This window comes from Ammodytes marinus (assembly GCF_949987685.1).
Source record: "Ammodytes marinus genome assembly, chromosome: 11".
Taxonomy (NCBI): Eukaryota; Metazoa; Chordata; class Actinopteri; order Uranoscopiformes; family Ammodytidae; genus Ammodytes; species Ammodytes marinus.
The window spans coordinates 15,910,335-15,937,351 of NC_137215.1; the positions used below are offsets into that span (position 1 = coordinate 15,910,335).

General features: G+C 39.1%; 1 protein-coding gene across 4 annotated transcripts in view; it reads left to right on the forward strand.

Moving 5' to 3' along the window:
• Positions 1-25,448, forward strand: part of nckap1 (NCK-associated protein 1) — a 33,536-nt gene extending 8,088 nt beyond the window's left edge. For 2 of the 4 annotated variants that reach the window (XM_080037039.1, XM_080037041.1), the window contains 30 exons: positions 2,888-2,998; positions 5,542-5,628; positions 5,721-5,777; positions 6,505-6,647; positions 7,023-7,113; positions 7,677-7,814; positions 7,940-7,988; positions 8,130-8,286; positions 8,466-8,522; positions 8,947-9,043; positions 9,637-9,743; positions 9,859-9,991; positions 10,651-10,732; positions 10,844-10,902; positions 11,124-11,269; positions 11,387-11,522; positions 11,865-11,984; positions 12,623-12,762; positions 13,196-13,327; positions 14,141-14,359; positions 16,075-16,205; positions 16,824-16,921; positions 17,242-17,335; positions 17,450-17,532; positions 17,969-18,049; positions 18,956-19,049; positions 19,562-19,678; positions 20,831-20,940; positions 21,066-21,155; positions 23,054-25,448. In XM_080037039.1, the coding sequence (XP_079893165.1) occupies positions 2,888-2,998; positions 5,542-5,628; positions 5,721-5,777; positions 6,505-6,647; positions 7,023-7,113; positions 7,677-7,814; positions 7,940-7,988; positions 8,130-8,286; positions 8,466-8,522; positions 8,947-9,043; positions 9,637-9,743; positions 9,859-9,991; positions 10,651-10,732; positions 10,844-10,902; positions 11,124-11,269; positions 11,387-11,522; positions 11,865-11,984; positions 12,623-12,762; positions 13,196-13,327; positions 14,141-14,359; positions 16,075-16,205; positions 16,824-16,921; positions 17,242-17,335; positions 17,450-17,532; positions 17,969-18,049; positions 18,956-19,049; positions 19,562-19,678; positions 20,831-20,940; positions 21,066-21,155; positions 23,054-23,170 (3,276 nt within the window). In that variant the 3' untranslated portion in view covers positions 23,171-25,448. The remainder of the gene's footprint in view (positions 1-2,887; positions 2,999-5,541; positions 5,629-5,720; positions 5,778-6,504; positions 6,648-7,022; positions 7,114-7,676; positions 7,815-7,939; positions 7,989-8,129; positions 8,287-8,465; positions 8,523-8,946; positions 9,044-9,636; positions 9,744-9,858; positions 9,992-10,650; positions 10,733-10,843; positions 10,903-11,123; positions 11,270-11,386; positions 11,523-11,864; positions 11,985-12,622; positions 12,763-13,195; positions 13,328-14,140; positions 14,360-16,074; positions 16,206-16,823; positions 16,922-17,241; positions 17,336-17,449; positions 17,533-17,968; positions 18,050-18,955; positions 19,050-19,561; positions 19,679-20,830; positions 20,941-21,065; positions 21,156-23,053) is intronic. The other 2 variants (XM_080037040.1, XM_080037042.1) reach the window with 1 other exon arrangement.
• Positions 25,449-27,017: the final 1,569 nt, after the last annotated feature.

Below are 27,017 nucleotides of genomic sequence, written 5' to 3' on the forward strand. Positions count from 1 at the left end.
CAACTAATGTCTCACTTTCTGAACACTACTGCCAACCATTATCCAAAGTATAGGTGTTTTACATTGGATTTTAATCAATGTGTTGGTAACTGCTTTCATTTCTAAATCAAATTCATAAAACCGATGATGCAACGATAGCTTTTTGTTGCTTTCAAGTGCTTGTGGGAATTTCTGATATGCAAGGGCCACATCCACAAACTATATTTTCAGAAAATTGAAAGCAGAAAGAAATTTAGAATAAAGTAGTTTGTTAGTTTCTTTATTATATTATAAAAGGTTGCTGAATGATGTTGTGACCCACAAAGTCACAACACTTATAATCATTTGAATGCACCAACAAGTAAGTCAATAAATCAGTCAAGTTTATTTAAAGAGTATCTTTTTAGAGCAAGCATTGCAAAACACTTCCTAGAATAATAAATAATAGTTTACACATTCCAATTTAAAAGCTTCACAATGTTTACCAGCGAGAGCTGTTGTAGACACACAGCAGCAAAACAAAAAAACAAATTTTAGTTTGGAGTTTGGGCTAAAACATGAAAACCACCTGTTCAGTCCTTTCAGTCAGCATACCAATGTTATGGAGTAACCTGACAGTGTTTTTCACTCTGCAGTTGCCGGGCGTGAGTCAAAGGGTAAATACCTTGTAGTGGCCAATGTAGAGACTAGTCTGCTGTGTAGAGTGAGGTTAGTGGTGTGTTGTCTTTCAGAAGAGCACTGCGGTAGCAAAACAACAAGGCTAGTGCTTTTGCAATGGCATGGATTTCACAGTCACGTCTTGATTCCTTGTTTCTCATTTAAAAATGTTCAAGTTTTAAACTCAGTCTGCTTCTCACACACCTACACAGATTTTCTTTTGGCCATTAGCTGTTTAGCAAACTTCCAATGAGCATTGATGTCGGTTGGAAGTTGTTAATCTGGTAAGGTGTGAGAGAAGTGGACGCAAGGAAACAAGCTGAGACTCAAGGTCCAGTCAGTGTCTTTCATGGGAAATGAAATCATGTTGGTGTTGTGTGTATTTTCTATGTTGAATCCCCTCCCCAAGTGTCCTAGTATCTTGTGTTCAAGACCCTGCAGTAGGTGTGCTTCAGACCCGGCTCTAAAAGAGCTCAGTATGCCTGTTTCTGCTGTTTTTATTGAGTGAACTAGCTTCAGCTAACAGATTAAACAGACAAACTGAACTGGGTTTTGACTAGGTAGCTAGCATGATACATATTGCTGAGGCTTGCGGGATGGAATGTACTTTCTTTATTCCTGTCACTTGCACCAGTTTGCATCCCATGTTTAATGGGACCACACCACAACGTGTGACAACTCTGCAATTTTTGGTTAGTTTATGAAAGTGTTAAAGCAAATTAAAGGGCAGCAAAAGCAGAATCTCCACTTTTTAATACTCAGGTTGTCAGTTCCCTGCTGTGCCTATGTGAACTAGCATGTGTTGCTGTTTTTCTGTAGTTTCATTTTGTAATGGCGAATGCTGGAAACATTTCTGCGCCATGCAAACTGAAATCCAGGTTTATGGTTGTGGGGCTGTTTTAAGCCTGTTGGTTCAGTAGCTGTGACGTGTTAGTGCTGGTAGAAACATTCCATTGTATAGCATATTTATGTCTTGTATATTTCATTTAGGTAACTTTGTATTCCTTTTTAATGGCTTTTCTAAAATGTCTACTTTCTCAACTTAAAATTTAACCACGAGGGTCTGAATCCTGAGAACGATCAAAGACACCGACCTCTTCTAGGATTCTTCTTAAGTTTTGTTTGGCAGCCTACACTTTTTGACATTCACTGTATTTATGGCACATGCTTGCACCATATCTTCTTCACCATTCACTGGTTCACATAATGCATGCACACTGTTGCTTCCTGCCAGAGTCAGGGTATTAAATATACATTGTAGATGGGAATATTGATTAGAAATAATTAAAATATTGTAGCTCTGCCGAACATTTCACTCGCATAGGCGACAGGGAACATTATGAGGAAGGCCTTTCACTCTGCCACTTTCTCTCCGTCTCCTGCCTTCATTTTTTCTCTCCTGAGTCTTTCTCTCTTCTCTGTTTCATTCAGCCCCTTCTTCATTCTACCCGTCCATCACTCTTACTGTTATGCAGTGGTACTAACCAGTGATGTCTCAGCGACACCATTTGAAACTGAAACCCTCGCATTACCGTGGACTCTCTCAGTGGTTCTCATCATGTCTGTGTTGTGGATAACTTTTTGCAAAAGCATATTCCTGTCAGATCAAAATGAGACACTCTAAATCATAAGATGCTTAAGAACTGTCTTCAAAAAGATGGCATGTAAAAAGTTTTTGTATTTGAAATGTAATGGTCATTATCTAAGCTGAGTTGTCTGGTGTCCCCAGCATAGCACTTGAGAACCACTGATGAGTTCACGCTCAGTGTAAACAGTTGAACCTGGTTTATCCGAAACATGAAAATCACTGACTTCCAAACTCAAATCAGCAAAGTGGAAATATCCCCTTGCCCTGCTGATTTTTAAATATTTTGAAATCTCTGTGCATCTTTTTTAATGACAAATGAGACTGCACAAGTCACCTGCATCAAGTTTTATGGTTTCTGTAAACTTCATCACACATACAGTGGTGTCAGTAATTAATTCACCCCTTTTCATCAACACCCTCCCCACCCCCCCGGCCAGGATAAACCAGTTTGCACTGCAAGCACTTAATGTTTCCATGGTGATGAAGATGACCACTCATAACATGACTGACCACGAGGAAATACAATGTTAGAATCGTAGAAAAAAAATCAGTCAGAAATGGCAAAGACTAAAGAGCCTAGGTGTTTCAGTAGCAGCAGTGTACATGGCATATTTGTTTGATGTTTTCCTCCCCCTTACCTCTTATTCTCTTCTCCTGTTCCAGGCATGTGGCGATCCCAAGGCTAAGCCCTCCTACCTTGTCGATAAGAACTTGGAGTCTGCGGTTAAATTTATTGTCAGAAAGTTTCCCGCTGTGGAGACGCGGAATAATAACGTAAGTACGCCTGTATGTGATGCCCGCTTTGTGTTCTTATCATATCGCAAGGAAGAGAATAGGGATTTTGTTTTCATCATATTTACATGCAATGTCTTCACATTTTGAACGTGGATTGGAGAAAAAGTAATGGCAGCTACCAATGCTTATTATAATAATGTGTATAACTTATCCCAAGCCCCCATCATGTTTACAAAGTGACACATTAACATTCCTTTACTTACTCTGACTGAAGGAAATACTGAATTTATGGAAAACAAAGCAACACTTATCCACAAGTGTTGAATAATTTAATTTCATAAATAACTATGAATTCATTGATTTATAAAAATTTAAATCTTTACTTTTGTTGTAAATCAACAAAATGTTTATAATGTATATTTAAATCAACTAAATGTTTATTTACCGGTCAAATCATCACTAGTAGACAATGTAAAATTTGCCGGTAGTAGCGGAATTCTTAATCTAAGTTCAATTCGGTACAATAGTCTGTGTGCGTTTAGGCGTGTTTGTGTGTGCGCGGTTGTGTGTGAGAACTAAACTGAGTCATTGCTCATCAAATGTCTTTCAGTTTATCTGTTAGCTCATTTAGCAAATGTGTGTGTGTGTGTGTGAGAGAGAGCAAGAGAGAGAGAGAGAGAGAGAGAGTGTCTGTTTGTTTTCGTGTGTCTAGCTAACTGCTTTACTATGTATAACTGTGCAAAGACTGTCTTACGTTGTTTTCTGCTTTGTTTCCGTGTTTGTTTGTGATTTGCATGCTAATCTTGGCTTATTCCGGACTTGTGCTTTTTGGTAAGTTTTTGTATCTAAGTTTCTTTATTTTTGGTTCACGTATTTTAAGTTTTGTAATGTATTTTTTTTGTACCCGTTTTTAAAGCTGTTTTGGTGTGTGTTTTTGGTTTGCTCTGCTTTCTCTCCTCTGATTTTTTACTTTCCATCCATCAATCCACTGAGTGACTGTGTGGCTGGTTAACTACCTGGTTTGCCGGCTCTCTGACTGCTGATTGGTTAAATGGCTTGATGACCAACTGCCGGCTGACTGCCTGTACTAAGGAGTGTTAGTGACTGAATAGTCATTTGGTTGTGTCTGTCAGTTTACTGTAGTAATAGTCTCGACCATTTTCTCAGGTCCTCATGCCTGATGAAAGGCGTAATAAGGAAATTGGCTATTCCAAATGAGGCAGACGGGGCTGAAATCCCAGTAATGTCCTCTCCAAATTCTTTAAATATTTTTAAATAATGCTTCCAAATTGTCTATTTCTTGACTTTGGGTCGAGTAACAAAGGCTTCAGCCCCTTGGTGCAGCATCAGTGTCACACACTCTTCACACACTTGTCCTTTCTTACGATTTTCCGACTTTATCCCATACAGTCGCTCTGGTTTAAAACACATATAACTTAGAGGTGTGGGTAAATGTACATACAGTATGCTGTCATGTAAATAGAAGCTGCTTTTAACTATCTAAAGATAGAGCTTTCACATTCTTTTATACACCTATCACACCTTTAACAAGCTTAACTTGTTTCCAAATTTTGCTTTTTAAGACACATTGCATCCACAGCTTTAACTTTTTTCTAGCCACCAACAGGTACAGAAAATAAAAGGTTTGGGCGTTGTACACTGATTTGAATTTTCTCTCTTCTAACTAGAAACTCTTTCTAGAAAATTCAATCAAGATGCTAAATTAAGCGCTTTGATAGTCAGTCTTTACTTTGGTCAAACATTTTATTCTCTTTTATTTTGATAGTGTTTCCAAACATTAATAATACAACATAACTGAATAGTGTCACTGCATTATCCTACACATATACAGTATTAATGAGGGAGCTGCTGAATAGCAGGTGTCCAAACACATACTCAAGTGTAATAAATGTTCTACCAAAGTAAAAGGACTTCATAGACATTTAAGCGTGGTCGTCTTTTTCACATGTTTGCAACTGTGTTTCTCTCTGACAGAAAGGTTAGTTTTACTCTGTTCATTGATCATTTGATCCAGATATATTACAATATATTGATCCCCAAATTGTATCCCCATATTGATCCCCAAATTAATTTGATGGGTTAGAAAAACAGGTATGCAGATGATGTGCAGATTTATGTTTGTCATATATAGGGAACACCTTTCCCCCTATTGGTCTGACTCTGAACCCAGCCAAAGTTTATTTCTGACCCAGTGGTGTTTATTTATAATTCGTCCCATTATCTGTTGAGAGAAAAAGCTTTGTTTTGTAAGATCAGGTGCTATTATACCACTCATATGGTTTAATATTAAGCCTATAAATATAACCTCTACATCGACCTTTGTTTTGGACCACACTTTGTCTTTGTATTAAGAGTGATTTATCAGCAGTTGAAAACACATTTTAATGTCCATAGATTATAGACAAAAGGAAACACAGACTAAGTCACGACAAATTGTCTTTAGCGCTATAGTCAGAGTAAACAAGCTTTGCTGATATATGAAAGTCATATATTCTATTGAATACGAATGATTTCATAACCTTTTGGTAACTGTGTGCCCTATGTCGTGTTTACAGCAACAGCTGGCTCAGCTGCAAAAGGAAAAGTCTGAGATCCTGAAGAACCTGGCTCTCTACTATTTCACCTTTGTAGATGTCATGGAATTCAAGGTAGGAAAACACACACACATACTGACGGCTCACTGAACGATTTTAATGGGGCTGATTCTAATGGGTATTTTTCTGAACTCCTTTATTAACAGGACCATGTGTGTGAGCTGCTGAACACCATCGACGCCTGCCAGGTCTTCTTTGATATTGTAAGTGCCATAAACGAAACAAGACATTGACAAACACACTTTATTCGGTCTCTGTGAGATCAAAGGCTCAGCTCGGCTATAAATACCTCTTCATAAAGATAATTATGTTCAGTTTTGAATGACACTATCAGATACATGTACAAGGTTAACTATATGTTTGCAGCGGTGTTGAACTGGACTGACCTAAATTGAGAAATGAGTGCAGTGCAAAGCAACACTTCCACTCATTACAGCCCCAATAATAAACATTTGAGTTGAATTAACACCCGGTCATCTGTCATATAAAATGAAGAGGTTTGTAAAAAGCTGTATGTTTGTAGTAGTATTGACAATTGTTAAAAATGCATAGGACAACATAATGAATGTACATATGCAAGTGAAGTCATGAAGAAATTGTTATTGTAGAGTTGGTATGAAGTTTCTTATGTTGTTACTATAAGTAACACTTCTTTATTTTCCCTGCTTCCATACTGCTCTACCCGCCCTGACATGCTGCTGTCTGAATAATCCTACTGACCTTTTCTTTCAGCTCTTCTCTCTACACTCATTACATTCTCTTATACGTGATTGTTATAGAGCAATGTAAACAATAAACAACTGCTTGATATTGGCTCCATGTAACCCTTACTTAATGCTTATTGAATACTCATTCTAAGAGATATTTAATTGAATCATTAAAAAATATACCGTTTTATATCTTTGTTTGTTTTTTTCCGTTTCCGGTCAGACGGTGAATTTTGACCTGACCAAGAACTACCTGGACCTGGTGGTGACCTACACTACTCTGATGACTATACTGTCTCGCATAGAGGAGAGGAAAGCCATCATCGGGCTTTACAATTATGCCCACGAGATGACACATGGAGCCAGGTGGGTGAAACACACAAGTCATGGTTTCCATCTAAATAAAGTGAAATAGTGAGGAAAAAGAAAAATGCAGATGCCAGCTTCCTTCCACCTATTGTTATGAAATAGCACAGGTTGGTTTTTTTCAAGGTAAAGATTTGATTTATCCAGTTGGGTGCCATTCATATCATTGCAGAACAAAAAGGGTCCAATACATTTATGTCCTTTTGAACATCAAACTATGTAGAAAACATGACTGAAGTATGGCATTTCTTTAGTTTGTTTCACGTGTTGATTAGAGGAACACTACAGTCTCCTGATCCATCCATGTGCTAACAGTTCAGAAATCAGCGACGTCCATGCTCTCCGTTAATACAGTGGTTCTGTGTGTGTCAATAGTGACCGGGAGTACCCCAGGTTGGGCCAGATGATCGTGGATTACGAGAACCCTTTGAAGAAGATGATGGAGGAGTTTGTTCCACATGGAAAGGTAGAACATGTATTTATACTCAGTTGTTTTCTTCTTTGTGCAGTTTAAAATGAGTGCTCTTTTTCCTTATAAACCCTGACTCTCTCATTTAAATGGCAACGAGTGAACTTCTAAGGAATTACAATATGATTTTAAAATATGTGCAAAGTTATTTTTTTTTAATCGTCTTCTTTACCGAGGAACAGTTGCCCATAGCACCTATAATGTCGCTTCTAGATCAGTCGGATAGAGTCGATCAATTTCCTGTTCTGTAACCGTGAGCTGAAATATTAACTAAAGATAAAAATGTGTCAAAAAAAAATCTAGTCAACTCCACTGCAGCTGTGGATGTAGCTGCTAATAGTTTGCACATATTCTTGTTATAAGTGATGATCAGTTAATATTCAGTAAAGCTCCCTGTACGCTGATCGTTCCAATTAGTTGGCTTATGTCATTTTCACAACCTTGCATAAGACTTAAAAAAAAAAAAATCTTATACGTAATGATGTTCCTTTTATTACTTTTTTATTCTCTCCTTTTTTCTCTTCTCTTCTCTCCCTCCTGTCTCTCTCTCTCTCCTCCAGTCTCTGTCAGATGCTTTGATCAGTCTTCAGATGGTTTATCCCAGGAGGAATCTGTCCGCTGACCAGTGGAGGAACGCCCAGCTGCTCTCCCTCATCTCTGCCCCCTCCACCATGCTCAACCCTGCACAGTCCGACACTGTTAGTATGACCACGGCCGCATAGATAGATAGATGGATGGATGGATGGATGGATGGATAGATAGAAAGAAGTCATGTGTGAAGTCATGTCCTGATCACCTGATTGTATCTGTCCCTTTTTTATAGATGCCATGTGAATACCTGTCTCTGGACGCAATGGAGAAGTGGATAGTTTGTAAGTTCTGTAGTAAACAGATGCTCTTCTTTGACGCCCTTTTCATTTTAAAATGGTCGGCCATTCATCCCGATCACAGATGTTTCTTTTGGCTTGTGGTTTTGTACCTGCTTGATAAGTTCCCCTCTGTTCTGTCTCCAGTCGGTTTCATCCTGTGTCATGCGGTGCTGAACAGCGACGCGGCGGCATTGTCTTTGTGGAAGCTGGCTCTGCAGAGCTCCACCTGCCTCTGTCTGTTCAGGGACGAAGTCTTCCACATCCACAAGGCAGCAGAGGATCTGTTTGTTAACATCAGAGGGTAAGAGAGCATCAACATGTGAGGACACTGATGGCCACACAAACCCTCGCATTTGATCGTATAAGCCCATTTGCTTTACCAACAATGTCCAAATTATTATTATCTCAGACAACAGAAAGCCATATTACAGAATTGCTTTTTTTAACACATCCCTTCTTTCTGCTTTGTCTGTTTCCCAGGTACAACAAACGCATCAATGACATCAGAGAGTGCAAGGAACAGGCCATGTCTCACGCGTACGAACAGAATCTTTTTTTTACTAAATCCCTTCATCGGGAATCCCAACTGGAATTTTCAATCCAATCTTTTTTGCTTTTTTGTTGTTCAAACACTAAAAATATTTAACTTTTTATCATTTAGTTCCCCAGCCATATTTTCTGTTTTATTCATTTTCTGCTTCTTTTTCTTTTTTCTCTCTCTCTCCCTCTCCCTCGGGGAGTCTCTCACAGAAACATCCCCCTCCTTTCTACTCTTTATCCCTCATGCTTATCCCGTCTTCCCCTTTAATCTTCATTCTCATTCTTCCCCCCGTCACTGTCATCTACTTACTTTTGTCCTCTTTAAGGATTGTCCTGGAAATGTCAAAATACCATTAGATCAAGGTGTGTGTTTGTGTGCGCTGCGCTCTGACTTCCCTTCTGCCTATGTGTCTCTCTGCAGCGGCTCGATGCACAGAGAGAGACGCAAGTTCCTCCGATCGGCTCTGAAGGAGTTGGCTACTGTTTTAGCCGACCAGCCTGGACTGCTGGGTCCGAAGGTAATACAAAATACTATCTTAAACTGTAAAATGACACCTTAAATAAACCTAGGTCTGATTTTAGAAGGATTGGATTAACAGGACTCAGCCTGGATTAGTAAAAGCTAAGGTTGTGTCATAACAAATAAAAAATAGATTGTTAAATACCATCCTCGTAAAATACAGGGGGGGAAAGGTTATTAACATTATATATTCAAACTTGAAATATGCCTTTATTATGACTCGGCTCTCTTCTGTGGGAATGCGATCCTGTGCCGACTATTGGAATGGAATGGGGAAAATACAGTACCGTCTTAAAACACTACAATACCACCTTAAATAGTTCTTCGTAATTTCCTGAGCTTATTAGGACAGACAGATTTTTACCACCTATCAAAATGCCTAGTGTGTTTTTCTGTCCCGATGAAGATGTGATAAATGACAGAATTAAATTAACTAAGCCTGACTGACTGTAAGCAAATGTAGCTCAGAGACTGTGAGAATGTGTTTGGTGGTTACTGCTCTTGGTCATTTATCTTGGAGTAATTTATCTTTGGGAGTTTTTGACACTACCCTCTTTTCTCCATTAAATCCTCTCTCTCTCTGTGCCGTAGGCGTTATTTGTGTTCATGGCGTTGTCGTTTGCTCGCGACGAGATCATCTGGCTGCTTAGACACGCCGACAACATCCAGAAGAAAAGCACAGACGACTTCATAGACAAGTAAGCACACACACACACACACATGTCGGGACACACACACTTACACGGGTTTCTAGACATAGAAACAAGTGCATTTTTAACACAATCATGGTCTGTGTGTGTCTTTGTTTTGCAGACACATAGCAGAGTTGATCTTCTACATGGAGGAGCTCAGAGCTCACGTCAGGAAGTACGGCCCCGTCATGCAGCGGTACTACGTCCAGTACCTGTCTGGGTTTGATGCTGTGGTGCTGAATGAGTTGGTGCAGGTATGAACACATCAACACACTTAACATAGGGATGGGTGATAAAATAATAGCAAGAAGTATCTCTATATATAATTTTCTTGAACAGAAATGTTCTTAAAGTTCGATAAAATTAAACCACCCTTAGCCTACACCGTTGAGGGCGCTTATGCAGCTTTACCGCTAGTCGCCACCTGCCATTTAACACAAGAGTACACACATCCAATCATCAGGCAGAAAAAGAGTGGCGACTGGCTGATTGTGGCACAACACAAATCAATCCAGAAATAAATAATGATTTGACATTCATCCTAATAATTATCCTTATTGACTGATATAAGAATGTTTTTATTGTGATAACATTTTAATCCATATGGCCCAGGGTTACACTACAGTACACACACACACACACACACACACACACACACACACACACACACACACACACACACACACACACACACACACACACACACACACACACACTCAAACAAAACACAGGAGAGGGGGTACTGTGGTACTATTTTTCATTAGTGGTTCAAAGTCTACACACATGAACCTATATTCTGGGCTGCTGTGGAAAGCTGAATTTTAAAACTTGCTTTGAAAAAATGCATTTATTTATTATCTCACCCTGCATTTGTCTCTCTGACCAGTTTTCTATCTCGTCCTTCTCTTTATAGAACCTGTCTGTGTGTCCAGAGGATGAGTCTATAATCATGTCTTCATTTGTCAACACAATGACCTCTCTCAGTGTCAAACAAGGTATAGCATCACTTCCTAAGTAAATGGCCATATGTTGGTTGCCAGACGCTTGTGTGGTTTTCATTCAGGAAGCAGAGTTGTAATGATAATGACTTGTGTTTTGTGCTGCAGTTGAGGATGGAGAGGTGTTTGACTTCAGAGGCATGAGACTGGACTGGTTCAGGCTGCAGGTGTGTGCACACATCTAGTGCTCTATCTCTTTACACACATTTATGTAATGCTGGTTTCGATATGACTGAACACATGTTTCCTGTCTGTGATGTACACCTAATATTGTATATACTTGAATGGCACTACTGATTAATACGAAAATATCTCCTCTTTTCTAAGTTGAATGTGTATAGAACGATCTCATCCTTGTACTTTCTCCGACTTGCTTTTCTTCCTGTAGGCCTACACTAGTGTCTCTAAAGCCAGCCTTGGCATAGCCGATCACAAGGAGCTGGGTAAAATGATGAACACCATCATCTTCCACACAAAGATGGTGGACTCTCTGGTGGAGATGCTGGTGGAGACATCAGACCTTTCCATTTTCTGGTGAGACACAGACAATAACTTTATGTATTGTAATAATATGTAGGATAAAATGGAGAAAGTAAAACTGCTTCTTCTTCTAGCATTATAATACGTCCGCTCCTCCCTGTGTGTTTTAAGTAGCTTCTACAGCCGTGCATTTGAAAAGATGTTCCAGCAGTGTCTGGAGCTGCCATCCCAGAGCCGACACTCGGTCTGCTTCCCTCTGCTCTGCACACACTTCATGTCCTGCACACACGAGCTCTGCCCCGAGGAGGTAAATATATGTACAACAACACACACGTAGGCTGTCTTATATTCAAATATACACAGATACAAAAAAAAACAATATTTATGCACTAGAACATTTTGTATTGCTGTTAATCAGAACCTGTTCTATTGCCAGGTACGTTCTCACCTACAAGGAAGTTAATGTGGTGCACACAAGCAAACATGGACCTAACATACATTTAGCGAATATAATATAAGATATAAAAAGGCATCTTAAAGAATATAAATAGAATGTTTACAATTTACAAAATAATCTGAGATCTGTGCTATTTTCAATTTAAAGAAGAGGAGCTGTACAATTATGCAATTGTTTCACATTGTTTCACAGCGTCACCACATAGGGGATCGAAGCCTGTCGTTGTGTAACATGTTTTTGGATGAGATGGCCAAGCAGGCCAGAAACCTGATCACTGACATCTGCACTGAACAATGTACACTCAGCGACCAGGTACCAACTACACGGAAAACACACACACACGCACGCACGCGCATGCAGCCAATTTACAGGAATAGTTTGACATTTTGAGAAAATTCACTAATTCCTTTTCTTGCGGAGAGTTAGATGAGTGCAGACACTTCAGCTTGTTACCGGTCCCAACTGAGAAATATTCAGAGGCGGGCATTGATCAGATGTGAGAGTGGTATCGATCTCTCCCCTCATAACCCTACGCCAAAGAGCCAATGAGTGTGTTTTCCAAAATGTCAAAACTATTCCTACAAGAAACAAGAAACTTCAAAGTGTGCAAAGCTTTGACTTCTTATTCTATCAAACTTTCTGATGTCATAAGCCAGAAACATGTGGCCATTTATTGTTTATCCTTTACAAAGTATTACATACTGTCACATCAATGTTGCGAGTCCTTTGTTGATGCATGGTATTAAAAGCTTCTTAAATGTATCTTGCCAGTCCGATGGGTTCACTTCTTACTCAAAAAAAAAAGAAGAGAAAAGCTACTGTTTTGAGAAACATCAGCCCGGCGGCCATGCATAATCAATCTTTCTCCATCTCTCTTTCTCTCTGGGTTATCCTCCGCCTGTCTCTCTGTTTCTTTCTCTCTCTCCTTCTGCTTTTCTGTCTGACTCTAGCTGCTTCCTAAACACTGTGCCAAAACCATCAGCCAGGCCGTCAACAAGAAGAGCAAGAAGGCCACAGGGAAGAAGGGAGAGCCGGAGAGAGAGAAACCAGGAGTGGAGAGCATGAGGAAGAACAGACTACTGGTCACCAAGTGAGTTTTAAGAAGCTAGCAGAATTAACTTTTGATAGCATAAAATCCCTCTAGGCTGGGTTAGTAGTAAGTGATAACTATCCGCTCCTATATAAGTATATAGAAAAAAGACAAGATAATAACCTCGTTTTCATTTTTGGTTTGAATTCCCATATTTAATTTTTTTTCTTCAGCTGTTTATCTTCTTATAAATACGTTTTTGGTTTGTGTTTTCATTTTGTACAATGTCAGTGTCCCTATTATTTCCCTTATGTGTCAATGGTGAGGCATATCTATAAATATATATATTTTGTGTTGCTATATTTGTTTGCTCTACTGTATTTTGTTGCTGTACAGACCCAGTCTCCTTTCAGTTTATTAAAAGTTTCATTCTATCTTATTGGGTCCTTTTTAACCTTGTTGTTTTTCTGTTTTTGTTTTTTCTTCTCCTCAGTCTGGATAAACTCCACACAGCGTTATCTGAACTCTGCTTCTCCATCAACTATGTTCCCAACCTGGCGGTGTGGGAGCACACGTTCACACCCAGAGAATACCTTACCTCGCACCTGGAGATTCGATTCACCAAGTAAACACAAACACGCACTTGATAAAAACACAAAGGCTTACTGTTCAATCTTATTTTCTTTGTGTCCAAATTCAGAAACAAAACACAGATTTGCAGGCTTGTTTACTTTGTTTCGGTTTACATTTTAAAGGTGTTCCGAGGAACTTTTAGTTTGTTCATTCTTGCACACCCTTTGGACAAAAGCGGAAGTGTTCTTACTATGCCAGTTGTAGTTCCTGGATGAGCGTACCCATGACAAAGGCATCAAGAAAAATTATATAAAAATAGCATTCTTTGCACTGATGGTCTCCTTTGCTGGAACATGACAATTTTGATCATCAGAGGAAAAATTTGACTGTTTCAAAAATATTTAAAAGTTCCTCGTAGTACCTTTTTTATTTTAATTAATTACTCAACATCAAGCTTACAATTAATGGCAAAAACATAGATTTCTAAGTTCATCATTATTCCGGGCAGTGGCCAAGTCAGCAAAGGTCAGAGACAGTGCTTTAAACATCTTTTTAAGAGCAGAGGAAATGAGCACAAAAAGTGATTGGTAAGGGAATAAGAGCCCTACCAGAGGGGAAAAAAGAGAGGCTGTTAAATCTGCTCCTGTTAATGTCAAGAGAGTGTGAAAGAAGCGAGATGTATTTGAGTTGTTCACAATAATTAGAAATTCAGACTTGGTGCATTTTAATAAGATTTCATTCACATTTTGATGAGTCAGGTTTAAAATGTGCCTTTCCTGCATTTTTCCTCCATCTTTTTGTGCATGTTTTTTCTTCTTCTTTTTTTAATTGTAATCTCTGACTGTCTGTCTGCCGCTGTCTCTAGGTCTATAGTTGGTATGACCATGTACAACCAGGCTACCCAGGAGATAGCCAAGCCCAGTGAGCTGCTGACCAGCGTGCGGGCCTACATGACGGTGCTGCAGTCCATAGAGAACTACGTCACCATCGACATCACCCGGGTCTTCAACAACGTTCTCCTGCAGCAGACGCAGCACCTGGACAGCCACGGGGAGCCCACCATCACCAGTCTTTACACTAACTGGTACGTTTGTGATCCAGTCCTGTCAGTTTCAAAGTGCACTTGGCTGTTTCAGAGGAGGGGGGATTTGTTTACATTTGCAGGGCCTGCAGTAAGTTTACAAAAACATGCTTACTCTACATGTATTATTAGTAGGGCTGTCAAACGATTAAAATTGTTAACCAGATTAATCACACATCAATTCTGTGGATTAATCACGATTAATTTTACCATTCGAAATATGCCCGAAAAATTCGAATTTTCTCAGTATATTGTTGTATGAACGGAAAGATAAATGGCAGGAAGTGGATATCTACATTTAAAATTAGTATGTTTATTAATTGAAAATCCAAATGATGGTTTTAATACTGAAAATAAATTTAAATCAAACTAAAATATATAGGCCTACCTACCAAACCATAATTCAATTGGTCTGTCTCTTTACTATGTCTTTGGGCAAATAAAGGATTGGCTATAGAATGGCATTTATTTGGTGAATCTATAGGTTGTGCATTATTGAATACAACTTGATTACAGTCCGCGGTGTGTGCGCGTGCGTGAGTGCGTTTGTACGCGCGACCACGTCCTAGGGGACTGTTCATGTGTGCCAGGAAGCCGACTGCCGTTATGTTGATGTCTGATCACACACACCTCTGAAGACTGCAGACGTTTGTGTCCTCGCGGGCTCTGAACAGAGCAGACAATGTTTCTCCTCCTGTTGCTTCGACATTAACTGCCACCCGCGGCAGTTGATTTTATATATATATATATATATGCCCCCGACACAGACGTGACCGTTAGCAGTTTAAAACTTTAAAACACGGCACGAGCTAACATGCTGCTATGTTTGGCTGCGCGCAGCTACTGATCCTGGGTCAGTAGTGACTATAGTACAGAGCCGGTGGGATGTACGGGGCGGATCATTCTGCACATGCGTTAAATGCGTTAAAAAAATGAACGCCGATAATTCCAGAAATTAATCACCCTGCGTTAACGCGTTACTTTTGACAGCCCTAATTATTAGTATATTATATTCTATCATCATAAATCAAAACTAAATGATTTTGAGGCACTTGGAACCAAACTTAAGACAAAAATATGTTTTTAAACCAAACTGTGGGCCCTGCTGCTGTAAACAACTTCAGTGAAACAGTTACTTTTTTTGGAAGCTTTCTAACTTCAAACAGTGTTCCAGAGATCCAGTTTTCCTGCAAGGAAAGTTTGTTATTTAGTTCTTAGTAAATTGTCTCTTCTCTGGTCTCTGGTCAAGGTCACAGAGTGCACCTTTAACTTTAGTGTACAACTAAATATCAGACTTTATTTGGGCACGGAAACTGGAAGAATGTTCTTCATTACTGTAACTTTGTATTGTTTTTCTCTCTTTTTTGATTTGGGGGGCATAGTGTCAGGAGAGTAAGTTAGGACGCCCTGTTACTTACTCTCCTACTTCTCAGCAATCCAATGCCATTTAAAAAAAAAAAAGAAAAATACCTAATTATTTTAAGCAATCATTCACTGAGCTTAATGTTCTGATGAAGGGATTTGTTGTTAGCAGAGAAACCCCCTGCAGATGGATTAAAATCCCATTTAACAACATAATTACATATTTATCCCTGGAATCCACATGCGGTTTAAAAAAAATGCAATGTTCCTAATGTGGACTCAGCAGCATTGAAAGGGAGGATTAAAAGGTGTAGCAGATACTGATGAAGTCTCTTTGTGTGTGTGCGTGTGTGCAGGTACCTGGAGACGTTGCTGCGTCAGGTCAGTAACGGACACATCGCCTACTTCCCCGCCATGAAGGCCTTTGTCAACCTGCCCACAGAGAACGAACTGACTTTCAACGCAGAGGAATACTCCGACATCTCTGGTAGGAACACACACACACCCATCTGTCTCATGTGTAGGCGTGGTGGAAAAAATGTATGAATGTAAAAATCCCGATTCGTATCTCCTGCAATTTTAAATTGATTCATAATCTGCCAAAACCGTTTTTTTCTAAAGAAAATAACATTTTTAACACTTTTTTTTTCAGTTGTTATTATATGTACTTTGCTGCCACCGGTAATATTGACTTGCCTTAAAATCACATGCGTTGCAAGCTTCACATAAAAATAGACTTAAATGAAGATAATTAAGATATTGATTTTAATTTGCTTTCATGACATAATTTGCCATAACACCTCTTAACGCACAGTCAACTGGAGTAAATCCTGAAATCCTCTTTTAAACTGAATCCAGAAATCGGGAATCATTTTGAATCGAAAATCGCTTTTGAATTGAATCGTGACCCCAGGAATCAGAATCGAATCAAATCGAATTGTGGGACTCCAGAAGATTCTCAGCGCTACTCATGTGTATGCTTAAATATTGCTGATATCGGGACAAACATTTCTTGTGACTACTTTGTGTTATTGACAGATTCTCTTTTTTTTGCTAAAGAATGTGTTGAATTGTATTTCTTTATTGCTTTTTGTGTGTGTTTCAGAGATGCGTTCTCTGTCTGAGCTCTTGGGGCCGTACGGCATGAAGTTCCTCAGTGAGAGTCTGATGTGGCACATCTCGTCACAGGTTGCCGAGCTGAAGGTACATTCATACAAGTCATAGAGATGTACTGATAAATAATAATAAAAATAAATCCAACCTACTTTACCGCAGTGATAGAGTAAGTATTCAAATCCTGGTTTGAAATCTCTTAAATAGTTTATCAATATCAGCTATAATGTTTTTTTGTATTTGCATTGTAATCAATGCAAATACACAAAACATTATAACAAATATATGATAAATGAGACCTATACAAATCTTTGAAGGGTAATAGAAAAATAAAAGGATAATCCAACGGCTGCTTAATCATGAAATCAGAATCTTCTTAGACTAACTCATAACTGTTAACGGTGTCTCAGAAACTGGTGGTAGAAAACATGGAGGTGTTGACCCAGATGAGGACGAGCTTCGACAAACCAGAGCACATGGCTGCCCTCTTCAAGAAGCTCACCTGTAATTATACACACACACACAAATACACACTCACAAATACACATGGTTAGTACCAGTGTTGTCAGATTTAACAATTGAAGCTTCACTGACACATTTGATTTTCTGATTTTGTAGCTGTGGACAGTGTGTTGAAGAGAATGACCATCATTGGTGTCATCCTGTCCTTCCGCTCCCTGGCACAGGAGGCTCTGAGAGACGTAAGACAAACACACACACACACACACACACACACACACACACACACACACACACACACACACACACACACACACACAAACTTCTAAGATGTAATATTCACTTTCTCTGTTGTTGTTTGAATCATTATTAGACTGCAATTGATCACATGTGAGTACCAGGTAGACAAATTATGAAAAATAACTGTCTGACAGAAGATGTGGAATGGCTTTGTTGTGTACTTTTTAACAAACCCAATGAGCTGCCAAAACAGACAATACTTTTGATTGTCAAATTATTAACATTAACATTTGTTTATACAGATGGATTTCACAAGATTACTTTATGGACAGTTCGCGATCATTCATTGGATTTAATCATAGTTATCTATTAAAATGATGCTAAAATCTTGTATTTACTATCAAAATGAACTGGTCCTCTGTGTTGCTCGCTCTCCAGGTGTTATCCTGTCACATTCCATTCCTGGTCAGTTCAGTGGAGGATTTCAAGGACCACATTCCCAGAGAGACGGACATGAAGGTAAAAAAAAAAAAATACTTAAAAAGGCAAACAGAAATGAATTAACCTCGTAACCCATTAAGACCTGATGCAACGTATGCGTCTTTCTACCTTTAAAACCTGATGAGACGTCCGCAAGTTTTTACCTTTCAGACCTGACGAGTCCCATTAATCAGATGAAATCATTTTAAGAAACATGACCGATGAAATGTAACGTGATTCGCTAAAATACAAGTGTGGAATTGGGAGGAAAAAACACAGAAGGATTCACTGCTAATAAAGTTGACAGACGACCATAACAGGGGGAGCAACAAATAGGCTGAATACAGAATTATTGCCAATGGAACCGACGGGGCAAACAAATAAATTCAGTGATGCACAGTTTCAAATAAAAAAAAGTTTTTTTCATTTCATGTCTTTATCTGCTACAGAGGCGAAGACATTGTATAACTTGTCATGTATTTTTTATGATGTTTATTGATTTATTTCAAATCTACACGAAACTGGACATATTCTCCTATTGACTTGATTAGATACGTAAGAGCGTATGAATGTTATGACCCCCTGTAAAGGATATTGTTTCTAAGTGTAATTGCTGTAAAAGGAGATTTGAAGAATATTCAAAATAAAAAATAAGTATTTAAAAAAACACGAATTATAAGGCAAAGATAGTGATTTACAGGTTTTTTACAATGCCAAGGGTTTAAGCTTTTAAATGTTTTTCATTTCATGTCATCCATCTGCTACAGAGGCTGAGAGAAATATCATTAAGTAAACGTTGTTTTTCAGAAAAACCTCAGGGTTTGCGAGGTTGTTTTGAAACAATGCTCAGAGGGTGTTTTTTTTAGGCGGCCTTAGGCCTTAATGGGTGAACTGATTTCAGTGTTAATTTATCCTATTGTTTATGTTTTCTGTATGTTTTTCCAGGTGGCCATGAACGTCTACGAGCTGTCATCGGCAGCCGGTTTACCCTGTGAGATCGACCCAGCACTGGTAGTGGCTCTGTCCTCGCAGAAAAGTGGTGAGACAGACAGACAGACAGACATCTCCTAATGACATTGATCCCTTTACATTTATCTAGTGGAAATGTAACATCTCATGTCAAAATAAGCTCCTGGGTAATTTTCACCTTAAAGTCATATTAGGTCTAAATCTTACAAGGACCAATTGGCATTTCCATATCCACTGGGGTCCTCACTGTCACTTCAAATCAGCATATCTACAGAACAGATCAAGAAAACAAATGTATGAGTTTTGAAAATAAGAAAGTAATTGATGGGGACATTAAATCTTAAATAAAACTATTCACATCAAATGAAAGTTAACAAGATACTTTGTTGGCAATGTTATACCCGCACAATGTTTGAGGAATGCTTGTGTCAGTGGGTAAGGGTGTTTCCCTGTGGACTCAGGCCCCGCAGCAGACCCAGGTTCTCTGCATGTCTTCCCCTTTCTGCCCCATTTCACCTCTGTCTCTACACACTGTCAATAAAAAAAATATATGAAAAGATGAATTCTTGTGTCTGTGTGCAGAGAACATCAGCCCAGAAGAGGAGTATAAGATCGCCTGTCTGCTGATGGTGTTTGTGGCCGTTTCCTTGCCAACGCTGGCCAGCAACGTGATGTCACAGTACAGCCCCGCCATAGAAGGTAGGACACCATGCATCTGTATTATTTTATTTTTATTATGATGATATGTGCTCAATATTTTGTCACTTTAAACAAATCTGTGTTATTTGTAGAATTGGAGGAGAAAATGCTAAAAGAGTAGTTACAAAACAACAATGATAAAACCCAGTCAAACAGCAGTATGTCAATGCTGGAAAATGTATTATAACACATTGTAAAGATTTTATTTCTTCCCCCGTTTGCCCCCTAATGTGAATCTGTAATACCTTTTTTATTATGTAAATAATGGATGATATTAAGCCCTATGTTGTGGCAGAGTAGAGTTCAGAGGCTGCAAGCAGAAGCGGGATGAAATACTCTTTACTACATTGGGTGAAACATAATTTACTGCATCGAAGGCATGAGACTGTTGTGCATGTAAATGAGAAGGACCTTTGTGCCCTCAGATTGATTCGTTTGTGTGCACAGGAGCCATATCATCAACCGCGCTACGTACACTTTCGAAATGATTACCTTTTTAATACACTTTTATAGGTCAGCGTACCCAGTAGGAAATGTTAAACCTATTTGTTGCCTGCATTTCATTGAAAATATTTATTCAGTAATAAATAATAAATACACCTGATATCCAATGCAATGGAAGACACTGTCCTAGTTAAATGAGGCTTTTGAAAAAAAGTTAGCAAAGAGATTTCGTCACTCAAGGATGAATTATCAAGACATTGCCTCTTAACAACCATGAAATGAAAGGTGCCATTGTTAATAAGGCCCATTTGAAAGGGATAATGAGTTGTAATGGGCTCCGCCATTGTTAGTATGCAGACAGCATATTGGTTAGCGATTGGTTTTCCGACAGCACATCTGAGTAGATGGTGCCAGTGCAGCCACTTTGACTATTTTGTGAACTCAGAATTACATGCACACGTTTTGTATTTGCATACTTTTTATGCATCTCATATTCACACATAATGGCGGCCTGAAATACAGAAATGTAATTGCATTTTTCCCCTGCTGCTCTAGCTAGTTCTGAGTTCCATACGCTGGAGTCTGCTGTGAAAATCATACAAAGCCGCACTTGTCAGCAATTAAACTGAGTTAATTGATTTTTTTATCCTATACAGATGATGTCTTCATGTCATTTTACTAACAGTGTGTGTTTGCTGCCCCCTATAGGCCACTGCAACAATATCCACTGCCTCGCAAAGGCCATCAACCAGATCGCTGCTGCTCTCTTCACCATCCACAAGGGGAGCATAGAGGACCGCCTCAAAGAGTTCCTGGCTGTAAGATGAAACATTTTCCCATTTTACTGGCTTAAAATGAACTCAACATTTATATGGCAAAAAATATGTTCTGCATGAAGTCTATCTCTCTGACATGTTTTTGGTGTGTTTGTGCGTGTGTGCAGTTGGCTTCGTCCAGCCTGTTAAAGATCGGCCAGGAGACGGACAAGATGACGACGCGTAACAGAGAATCTGTCTACCTGCTGCTGGACATGGTGAGAGGAAAACACTAAGGGGACTTACTGTAGTTTGGTTCATTAGGCGCTCACATAGGCCCTCATTTATCAATTTTGCGTAGACCAGAAAAATGGGTGTACGTACATTTCCACGCAAATCTCGGCATTTATCAATATGGACGTGAGCGTAGGATACGCTCAAATCCCACGCCAGCTCTCAGCTCGTGTACGCAATTTTGTAAACAGCATGGACTCGCAGTGCAGGCTGTGCCGGGTAGCCGATGACTTTGTTGGACAATTATAAGAAGATAATACAAATGCAGTGTTTGCTCAGACCGAAATAAAGATATTAATCACTTAAAATTGTGCAGCTTATGGTGCGCAACTGAGTAGGAGCACTGATTCAATAGTGCACACACCGGCCACTTAGGAGCGCTGCATGGGACTGCGGCAGTTATCTCCGTCTGGAGCAGCTGGGGGGACACTGAGGCACGGGGGCTGCATTCATTCAAAATATTAGCCTAAGTATTAAATATGTAGTAGGCCTACACTGCTCTTTATGATACAAAAAAATACACGGCACAACATTCAGCTTAACATTTTATTTATTTGACGCACTTTGTAGATGTTAGTTCCTCTTTTAATGTGTCATTGATGCTAAAGCGAGCGATTAATTTCCACCGTTAACCGGCACGTTGTTCCTATCTGCTGGTGGAGCAGGACCGTGGGCGCTCTCACAGCTGATCGCTGCCGGGTCGGCTTGTGCAGCTGACGGCCGGGCTGACCACTCGTGCCAAGCGCATGCTGTCATACAAACGCAAAATGTGTTATTTTTAGTTTTTAAAACCCTTTTGAATAGTGCTATCTAAAAGGGCCAATACATTCTAATCATTCAAATCTCTGCAGACGTGTATTTATTTTATGGGGACCATTATCGGACAGTTGGTGCGTCTTTTTCTCCTCCACCACTTATATTATGCCCGCGGCCCCGCACCCCCAGTTGGTTGCATTTCAGAACAGCAACACGCTTTTTTTAGTGGCGATTTTGAGTCAACACCAACGCTGTTGACCGCAGCAGTTATTTCCTTCCTAACTGCTGCCTTCTGTCGTTCTTTGATGCTGCTTGTAGGCTAATGCTCCGAAATGAAACTCTTTTTTTTCTACTTTCGCTGTTATTCTGTCAATTTCTACTTCAGGGAAGTGCCGTATTGCGCATATCCATGTCGTAAAACCTCTGGGCGAGGCCTCTAAACTGAGAAAATATAGGGGCATGATACACTCGCCGCATTTATCAATATATGGCCTGGCGTACGCTGAGATTGGCGAGATACGCCTGTTTGATAAATCCCACGCGATACCTGGCGTAGGGAGGTATTTGCGCCAGAATCTGCACCAGTTTCCACGCAAAATTGATAAATGAGGGCCATAGAGCTCACAGAGAAATGACTGAAATATAAGCTATTATTACTATAATCCAGCAAATCAACCACAAGTCATGAAAAATGTCTTGTACAACAAGACCCATCTACAAAGGTGGTCTGGCTGGGGTATGTTTTAACCGAACCAAACAGGTTAGGTGTGAAAGCACCCTAAAGAGACTTCATGTTGAAATGTTACTTAACAGGGAATACTCCTCCACCACATTGAGCACTAGAGACCTTGCCTACTACGTAACGGAGGTCACTGCTGCACTTTTATTGGCTTCTGATTGGCCAACATGGCATAAGTGTCAGGGTTATACCGCCACCTGCTGGTTTGGCATGCTTTGGGCGTAGTCTCAATTGGGTTTTTGCCTTCTCGTGTAGACAGAAAGAAGAAATCCATGCTTGTGTGGACATGAATGTTCTTGCAAATGAAATATGGAAGAAAAAAAAGCCAGTTAAGATGATATACTTTCATTGTCTAACAGTCCATCTGTGTTGTGTTTTGTTTTTCAGATTGTGCAGGAGTCCCCCTTCCTGACCATGGACCTGCTGGAGTCCTGTTTCCCCTACGTCCTGCTGCGAAACGCCTACCACGCCGTATACAAACAGAGCATCAGTGCTAACGCATAGACTCACACTAAAGACAGCATACTGTCAGAACATACAATTAAACACTAAGCACATACACTGAATACAAACTAAACACACTAAACTAGGCCTACAATGCCTCCTTGTGACTTGTTGACACACTAAACGCGTGGTATTTAAGGCCCACACTAAAAACTGAACAAAATACTAAACGCCAAAAGAACTCACACAAAACGAAACACTCAACATTTCAGTGCACTAAAAAAATTGGACGAACATGAACAGACACAGAAACGCACACACACACATTCTCTAGCTGGATGAAGTTGGGGGATCAGTGTCTTTACTTTAATCATTGTACTTTTTCATGATGTTGCCAGGGACCGTTACCATAGCAACACATAATATACCATATCTTTGGTTGGTATAAAAGAACAAAAATATAAATATATAGTATATATATAGTTGACACTAAAATATTTTCTTTTCTTCTTTTCTTTTTTTCTTCCTGATGAAAGATTTGAGTTTTTTAGTGGCCAGCTGATGACTTCTACGTGGATTTGGATGCTTACTTTGGGAATGCTAATGATTCAGAAGTGATGTGTATTTTTTTCTTTTACCGTGGAGGGTGGGGTGAGGATTTTCTGTTTTGATAATGAAAGACATGTTGCTTGTTAATGTGAGTTTACACTTACACACACACTCACACACATACTGACGGACATCCTGCGCAGATATAAAACTACATACACACTCATCTAATAGTGACACACATTTGTATAACATGGTGATGTTTTCTTTCTTTTTCCAAGCTAGTGGTAACATGCAACTTTTTTGTGGGTAAAGATATAATATCTGTATTCTACTTTGATGTGAACTGAACTCGTCTGTTTTTTAATGTTTATGTTTTGTTATTTTTATGATGATGATGACGACAATGTTGATAACGATTTTGCCAAATGTGTTGACACTAAACATTGTGTATCAGGGCTTGGAAGTGGTGGAGTGTTTGGATATTAATTGGTGAAATTCCATTTTAAGTGTTTTGGACGATAGACGTTCCGGAAAACAAATCCTCCTGACTCTGAGGCAGCTCGGTTAAAAACGAAAGGGGTCAGAGAAGAAGTTTTACAGTGGGAACAAACTGCAAAATAAATAGATACAAAATATTGCTGCAGTAATACTACGGTAAAGGCATGGAGCAGCGGGGGAAAAAAACCTGCAAATATTTTTCACAGCTGCTGTTATTCAGTTCTCCTGATTCAGTAAAGGTCCAGTAGGTGCTACTCCTATTCGCCAGTAGAAATAAAGTCAGTGCAAAATGTAATTAATATTTTCTCTTGCAAAACTTTTCTCATAATATCCATCTTTATCAAGGGGGGAAATTCCGTTTTTCTGTGTCTTCATTTTTTATTTGCAGTCTTGAAGTGCTGGCAAAAAATGGCCCCTACTGAAGCAGCTGTGCTGGGATAGTGCCTTGCTCAAAAGGCATCTTAACAGCAGCTGACTAGTTTCCAACCATTAACAGATAAGTGTTTGAATAGGAGCAATTCAAGTCAATTTAACCAATTCCTCCATGGAGAACCAAGTCAATCTTAATTAATCTCAGACCTGTTAAGTCTATAAAAAGCTGGAGCGGCAATAAGACAAAAAAAACAATGTACATATATACTCTTGGTGATGTTTTCACTGCATTTGTAAGTTGCGGTCAATGGCACATCCGCCAGTGAACTTTCCATATGAGCTGTTACATTTTCACCATGGTTGAACGGGACCTCCAATCAGACTGATGGACGACTTTTACAAAGTGCTGTCTGAGTTTTTTTTTTTTTTTTTTTTTTTTTTCTTCTCTCAACTTAAGGCATAGCAAGGGCTACATATTGAGACACATACACAAACCATGCTCCCTTTATGCCAGCCCCTCTGCACATGTTTTACTAACACCAGGGATTTGTCTGAAGGCTAATGCTGCATACTATCGAGACTACATTTCACCCAGGACTGTTTTACAAAGTTTAAATCCAGAAGCAGTTGCAAATCGAAGACGCATTTTCCAGTATGTAGCAAGAACACACCACTTAAAAATCTAGTAAATGCCATGTCTGCACTTTACAGTAGATTACATGGTCTCTTTCTACTGTGTCTTTTAGTCAGTAGTATGCATTATAAGCATGAAAGAACAGATCCGTGGACCCATTCTGCCATTTGACGTGGACTGATTGCTGTTTTCTTTCTAACCTCTTTCTTTGTGTCTCTGATTCCACCGTGTAACTTAAAAATGACATGAATAAAATAAACTTTAGGGCTGTGTCAGACCTGAGCTGTTGGTGAGTGTGAAGCTGTTTTTTGCTCATGGACTCCACTGAGATGAGGTGAAGTCAGAAGAACCCGGGTAGTTGAATCCGGTTTCCAACCATAAGACTGCATTACAGTATTACATTTACTCACATTTCATCACTTAAAAGTCAACTGAACTATTCCAAAAGTAGCCTAATAGTAGGCCTAATTGTTGTGTTTTGTTGGTTTTCACATGGAATTAATCCTCAACACACTTTTAATTGATGGAAGCCCATTTTAAATAGTGCAATGTCTTTTGATAGCTTATACTAACTGAAATAAAAATAATATATTGATTTCTATAGAGTTTTCGTCCTACTGAATATGCTAAAGTTTGATTTTCCAAAAAAGAAAACACTGTAGGCTACCGCGTCAACTATTTATTTCACGTGTTGGTTTCCAAACAATCCCCAGTTCATGGCATCTGTAACAACATTTGTCCCATTATGTCTGAGGAAATTACAAAAACACAGCAGCCACCAGGGGGCACCCCAAGAAAACTAATACCATATTGTAAAAAGACAATCTTATATGCATACACAATCAATGTGGACACTTCTTGCCGTTATTGATATAGTAAGACAACGATAGAACTACAAATAGGCTTACAGAAAATCTAATTTATCCCCCCATCTGTTTTATTTAGAGTCAAAGCATGTGCTGGTAAATTGATGTCTTTGTCATATTGCTTAGAGAAAAAGATTACTTATTGTTAGGCGATAGGCCTATTCAAAATGGCTCCGAACTATCACCTCACATGAAATATTGTTGTCCTGAATCATGATGACTATGCTAAACCTGACTTATTTCTATAGGTGAGTTACATTATGAAAATGTACTAATTGAATGTAGAAGTTAAGTCAGTAAGCCTTTGTATTCATTGCCATTCATTTTGTTTGAGTTGGACTATAGTTCATCAACGGCAAATAGCTGTTTCAGCTAACTGCGCACCTAGCAAGCAGACATAATCTAAAATTATACTATTCAGATGTTTTTATACATTTTTAGTAAACTGCTATTTTAGGCAATTAACTAGCTTAAACTGTTCAAGCTAACTAGTTATCAGGTCTAGTAAACCTTTGCAAGTTAGCTCTTCTCAGCGTCTTTTCGATTTAGGCAACATTTCTTTACACTATCAGTAGGCCTAAGCACTGCTACTTGACCAAAACTAGACCACTACTTTAGACCAAATATAAACATTTTACTTATCAAGATTATTTTATTTTTTATTTTTTTACAGCTCTTAAAACAAGTTACTCTAATAAGAGACTTTCCCACCAACAGGTGTTAAAATGTTGTTGGCTGTTTGAAGTTCAACTGTTGTGAAGGCAATGAACTGTTACCAAGTTGCTACTTTTTTTATAAAGAGGGAAAAAACACTTCCCACCTTATTTATGAACAACACATGGGAAATGTAGCTAAATTCAAACTTTGGTGAACATGATACTCAGGGTTTAGACTACAGCAACACTTTTCTTTGCTGCCTCTCATTAAAACGTGAACTTCTGTGTCTCCATACACATACAGACAGTATCCTCTAATCGATATCTTG